The sequence below is a fragment of the Pan troglodytes genome, chromosome 6 (assembly GCF_028858775.2).
Source record: "Pan troglodytes isolate AG18354 chromosome 6, NHGRI_mPanTro3-v2.0_pri, whole genome shotgun sequence".
Classification (NCBI taxonomy): domain Eukaryota; kingdom Metazoa; phylum Chordata; class Mammalia; order Primates; family Hominidae; genus Pan; species Pan troglodytes.
In genome coordinates, this window is record NC_072404.2 from 96,969,980 (window position 1) to 96,975,979 (window position 6,000).

Genomic DNA, 6,000 nt, shown 5'->3' on the forward strand with positions numbered 1-6,000 from the left:
TGATATTGGCTAATATCTAATGCACATTAAAATCTCCCAAGAACGTTTTCCATAGGATTTTTTCCTTGTTGAACTTTTAGGTTGTTTTTGTTTTGTTTTGTAATGTTCACACACTACGTTTGGTAGTTATATCTCTTTAGTCTCTATTAATCTAGAAGTCCTCCTTTTATTTTTTTAACATTGACTTTTGTAAAGGAACAAGAACAGCTGTCTTACAGAATGTCCCACATCTTGGGTATACCTGTATCAAACTGAATACAAATGGGAGGTGCAATAAATGTAAAATACACATCAAACAGGAGATTTAGCATAAAAGAGAATGTAAACTATCTTATTAATCATTTTGATTACATGTAGAAAATCCAATCTTTTGGACATATTGAGTTCTATAAAATATATTTACGAAATTAGTTTATCTTTTTATTTTCATTTTTTACTGTTGCTACTAGAAAATTTTAAATTACAAATGTGGCTCACATGATATATCCATTGGACAGCCCCAGTCTACAAGTTTAATTGTATACAGACTCAATGTTTTTGCAGATATATTAATATTTGCTAGGTGATGTTGTTTACTCAAAATCCAAGTGATGAGTCATTTACTACAGTCCATTCTACCATGAGAGATACCAGGTCTGATCACTCGGTTAAGGTGCTAACTGCAAAATCTTTAATTGGAGAAGCATATTCTCCTTCCAATTAGTAAACATTCTGAAGAAAATTCTTAGATACAACATTTTTCTGATAATTTAGAGTTCATTGACAATCCTTGCCTGAATCTATTATAACAATGGAAGTTCCAAAATGATAGCTGGAATTTTTCTCTAAAGATCATTGCTTTATTTTCTCTACCTCTCACACTTTCTTTCAGTTTCCCTTCTCTCAGAATATTAAGCATTCAGCAGTAGCATTCAGTATCTCAAAATCAGTTACAGTTATGATGTTCTTTGATGCTCAAATTGTCCCAGAGTTGGCCATTGGAAGCATCTTCCAGACAGTTTCAGTGTGCTTTCGACTACTCCATTAAACTCCACTTCCTTATTTTCAGGTACCACAAGATACTCCAGGCTCACTTTCTATTTTTCCTGTCCCAGACCTGGCTGAAATTAGCTACTGAGGGGTTCATTTCTTTTAGGGAGGAATGGTATTTAGAAACCCAGATCTGGTACTAACAGTGCTCATTGTTACTGTCCCTTTCAGTGGACTGAAAATGAACTATTAAAAGATTATGAATTCATATTGAAATTTCTAATTCAAACTTAACATTATTTTTAAAAATGTATTTGATTTCCACATTTGTATTTTTTCTCTTACACTGAAAAGCTTGGTTTCTTATAATATTAATGTGTTTACTAATTTATCTTATAATTTACATTACAGTTTCTAATATTATTAAACTTACTAGTTTATTTTACAATTTACTACTAACAATGAATCTATTTAGTGAAGTTTTAAATATTCTATAAAGGCAGAGCACCATGATCAAAATTTACTTTAAATAATTATTTTCCCTATATGATTACATTACCAATATTATATACAGATATTTATTGCCAGTTAACAACCTAAATGTACTTTTGACCTTCTGTCTCATCAGCCAGGCCACAAACACGCGATGTTTACATAGCCATTTACCGGAAGCAAGAGCCTGGACCACAGAGCAGATCACCAGCAGCATATGGCTCACGTGTGGGCGACTTGAAAAGCAGAAGTTCATAAGACAGAAACACATATGAGCATCCGCCTGTCTGGGGCAGGAAAGCTGAGAAAGAGGCACACCAAGACTAAGGGAAAGAGGCCGGGAAGGGTAAAAAGGTGAAATGAAAAGAGGTTGGTGAATGACTAAGAACGGTTGGATAGGACAAATAAGTTCCAATGTTCGATAGCAGACGAGGGTGACTATAGTTAGCAATATATTGTGTATTTCAAAGTAGCTAGAAGACTTAAAATGTTATCAACACATAGAAATGAAATATACCTAAGGTGATGTATCCTTCAAATACCCGGACTTGATCATTACACATTCCGTGCATGTAAAAAACGCTTCCATGTACCCCATTTCATAAATATGTAAAATATTATGTATCATTAAAAGAAAGAACAAAAAAGACAGGGAAAATGCATATGCTGTGCTCCACTCAGCCAACAAACTTCTGCTCTAAGCAGGGATATTGATTCCAAAGGCTGGCTTGCGTTTCTTAAAATAAAAATAATTAAAAACAACATGTCATTTATTTCAGAGCTGGAGGCTAGAAATAAATTACTCAAATCTCGCAACTATGTAAACTATGAAAATGAAACAAACTAGTTACCTTTTATTGTTCAGTTTAAAAAAGTTCTTCTTCTTTGCTCCTCCATTGCGGTCCCCTTCAAGATCCATCCCGACCTGAAGAGAAACCGCAGCTCATTAGCCAAATGCATGCGCCTCAGGCGCGCTGGAGGTGAGACTAACCTCTAGTCCCCCGTCGAAGCCAGAGAGCAGTAAGAGGGAGCGCCCGCCGTTGATGCCCCAGCTGCTCTGGCCGCGATGGGCACTGCAGGGGCTTTCCTGTGCGCGGGGTCTCCAGCAACTCCACGAAGGCAGAGTTGGGGGTCTGGCAGCGCGTTCTGGACTTTGCCCGCCGCCAGTGCGATTCTCCCTCCCGGTTCCAGTCGCCGCGGACGATGCTTCCTCCCACCCACCGCCCGCGGGCTCAGAGACCAGGTCCCCGCACCGCGCGGGCTGTGCGCGCTCCGGGCAACATGGTCCAGTGCCACTACGGTTTGGGCGCTGCTCCAGGAGCTCCTGAGTCTAGATCTAACCCCACTTGGTCCCCATGGACTTGCCAGAGGACTTCACACTATCCACGCCTCAAGAAGCCCTTCTCCCGTGAAGACCAAGTTCAGGAAATCTGAAAGCCTGACACTTGGGAACTGTCCCATAGTAGCTCCCAGCTTTGCGTGCCCCTACCTCGCGCTCCTTGGAACGGCCACCAAGACGTGAAATTTTGGAAGAAGATACTCCGACTTTAGTGGAAAGACCTAAAGGAAACGAACAGCGGCCTCTGCTTCTTTGAGCTTGGAAGAGCCGCTGCTCGAATGAGCTCAGGCTTCCTGTGGCAAAGAGAGCGAAGCGGCTGTGCTCAGCCCACGCCCCGGCGCTGTTCCTGCCCAGCCAATCAGCCTCACCACAGATGACTGCTCCCGGCCCGGATTGACTGAATGCTGATTCCTCGAGAAATTGCGAAACAGGTTGAATTTCCAGGAGGAATGTTCTGGCTTCCGTTGCACCTCTCTAGAAAGGGCAAGTAGAGAAACGCGCATCAGCTGAATCATTGGGGACATTTCAACTTATGTAGACACGTCTTTCAAAGTTCACATAAGTCTTCATATCCATATAACTACAGGACGTAGTTAAGGGAAATTTTCTCGGGATTCGCATTTAATACAGTTAATACAAAAACTCCGACCTCTCCAATTCTGTATCACCTTTCTGCTTCCTAACACCTTTGAAAAGGCTAGGAGAAATTTTTCTGCAGTGGTCTTTCTTCAGCATGCTTGACAGTTTCTGAGTTACATCTGTTCATCCTTTATTTGATGATAAATGGAATGAAAGAAAAAGGAAGTTTTAAAAAATATATAGAGACAGGTATTTCAAGATACAAATGCTATTTCAAAGTGTGTAATATTTTAAAACTTCAGACGTCAGATCAATGCCCGTGTTTTTCCAGGGCATTTTAAATTCTTACATTTTAATTCAAATTAGTAAAATAAACATAGCATGTTTTAGCATATTACATTAGTTGTAATTTCCTTCCATATTTACTGCCAACATTTAATATTTTTTCCTGTCCACTATTTGCTTCAAACTGAGGAAAAGTACGTGCAATCTGCACAATTCAAAATTGTAAAGCAATGCTAACTCACATCAGAGCTTTTCTTACTGCTTATGAACATAGAGGAAATAGGTTTGTTGTATCCTCTAGTCTACATTCTATGACTTTCACATATTACCTATCAGTTTATTGCATAAGTTTAGAAGAAGAAAATCACTTTGTTTTTTACTGCATAGTCTGAGGATGTTTCCACTTTCTTTAAAGAACTCATACTTCAAAGCCATAATTTTTTTCTATTCTTGACTACAAATTTTCCTTACCTTGATATATTTTGTTCTTGGCCTTACAATACAATGAAGTTTTCTTTTGTTTTTCTTTCTTTTTTCTTTTTTTTTTTTTTTTTGAGACGGAGTCTTTCTTTGTCACCCAGGCTGGAGTGCAGTGGCAGGATCTCGGCTCACTGCAAGCTCCGCCTCCCGGGTTCACGCCATTCTCCTGCCTCAGCCTCCCAGGTAGCTGGGACTACAGGCTCCCGCCACCACGCCCTGCTAATTTTTTGTATTTTTAGTAGAGACTGGGTTTCACTGTGTTAGCCAGGATGGTCTTGATCTCCTGACCTCGTGATCCGCCCGCCTCGGCCTCCCAAAGTGCAGGGATTATAGGCGTGAGCTACAGCCCGGCCTCTTTTTTTTTTTTTTTTCCACAAATTGTTAATTAGGCTTCTAACAGGCCACTATTTTTTCCACATGTTCTAATTGCATATGCATGTGTACAGCATTGTTCACTGTTTAAAGGCTTAACAACAACCCTGTGGTCCATCTGGGGTAAATGTAAAAGCTTTCATCTTCATTACATGCGTTTTTAATCTTATTTGTGCCTATGATCTCTGTTTTCACTTTTGTTTTGCTTTGTTGCTTTATCTCACCTTTCATTTATGTAATCTTGTTGTATTTTATGTATCCTTTTGAATGGCCTTAAACCCTCCCTAAACAGTGCAGGATATAAATACAGTGCTATACTGTTATGTTGATTATACTATTTCTACAATCTTGAGCATCAGGTAAAGATCTCTATCAAAGATATAAGTAAGTTAAAGATCAGAACAACACAGATTTTAAAAATAAGATTCTACCATTCTATTATATTGTATTCAATTTCTTTGCTCCACTGACATGAAAGTGTGAATATAAAACATGATGGACCTAAAACAAACTAGCTCTTGCTACTTTCAACAGTCCTTGGTTTCTTGAAAGACACCAGTCTTGCATTTGTGCCACCACCACTCCTGTCAAGCTGAACTTGGCTGTTCTCCTTAAGCTTCCTTAATTTCTGATGAAACCTACCTGGTCCCCTTGCAAGTTGACACTCACATACCTTCATTCAAGCGGTGATATTTCCATTTGAAGTGACTGCCACAATCTGCACCTTCTTGTCCTCCGCTCTCATGCAGCCATTTCACCAACTTGTCTATACTCTCACAACATTAAAGATTTGCCTCTCTGCTGCAGTCTGTTCTATATGTATCTATGGGAGTAATAAATATATAATGATAATAATAACAACTAACATTTATTAACTACTGGTCATTTATCAGGAACTGCCAAGCACTTCAAAGAAATTAAGTCATTTAATCTTTACAAGAATCCTATGAAGTAGTTACTATTGTTGTTACTCCCATATTACAATAAAAGACACTGAGGTTTGCATTATTTGCCCAGTCACACAGCAGGTAAGCTGCTAACCAGTAGTCCCTCTCTCATAACTGTACTCTTAACCACTATCCTACACTGTAGTACATTATCATAGGACACACCACTTCACTGCCTTTTCCAGCCCCATGAAGTGTTTTCTCCTTATGAGTCCATCTTGGAAAACCTGCAATGGCTCCCTGCCACAGACTATATCATATCTAACAGTTTCCTCTTAGCTTTTAAGAACCACAACACATCACTTCTCTCTAATCATCTTCCTCACCCTCAACATGTACATGTTCACTCCATTTCAGCCAAACTCACTGGGCTTCTCAGATGATATGTGCTTTTCACTCTGTGCTTTTCCACATGTAAATCATTAAACTAAACTAATTTACAAAAGTTTTCTTCTTTAGTACCTGGCTGCATTAAACTATTTGGACTTCAAAGGCAGAAAAACTTAGATAAGGACCATCTCTGCTGACTATTATGCA

General features: G+C 39.1%; 1 protein-coding gene across 6 annotated transcripts in view; it reads right to left on the reverse strand.

The window, feature by feature from the left end:
* Window positions 1–5,276, reverse strand: part of ABCB1 (ATP binding cassette subfamily B member 1) — a 98,956-nt gene extending 93,680 nt beyond the window's left edge. For 3 of the 6 annotated variants that reach the window (XR_010158572.1, XM_063814647.1, XM_054655907.2), the window contains exons 1-3: window positions 5,190–5,276; window positions 2,951–3,274; window positions 2,313–2,386 (exon numbers count right to left, since the gene is read on the reverse strand). Coding sequence is in view for 3 of the 6 variants with exons in the window: in XM_063814647.1 (XP_063670717.1) it covers window positions 2,313–2,386; window positions 2,951–3,274; window positions 5,190–5,195 (404 nt within the window). In the remaining 3 variants the exon portion in view is untranslated. Of the gene's footprint in view, window positions 1–2,312; window positions 2,387–2,950; window positions 3,275–5,189 lie in introns of those variants that run through there. The other 3 variants (XM_009453497.5, XM_063814645.1, XM_063814646.1) reach the window with 3 other exon arrangements.
* Between the last annotated feature and the right edge of the window lie 724 nt (window positions 5,277–6,000).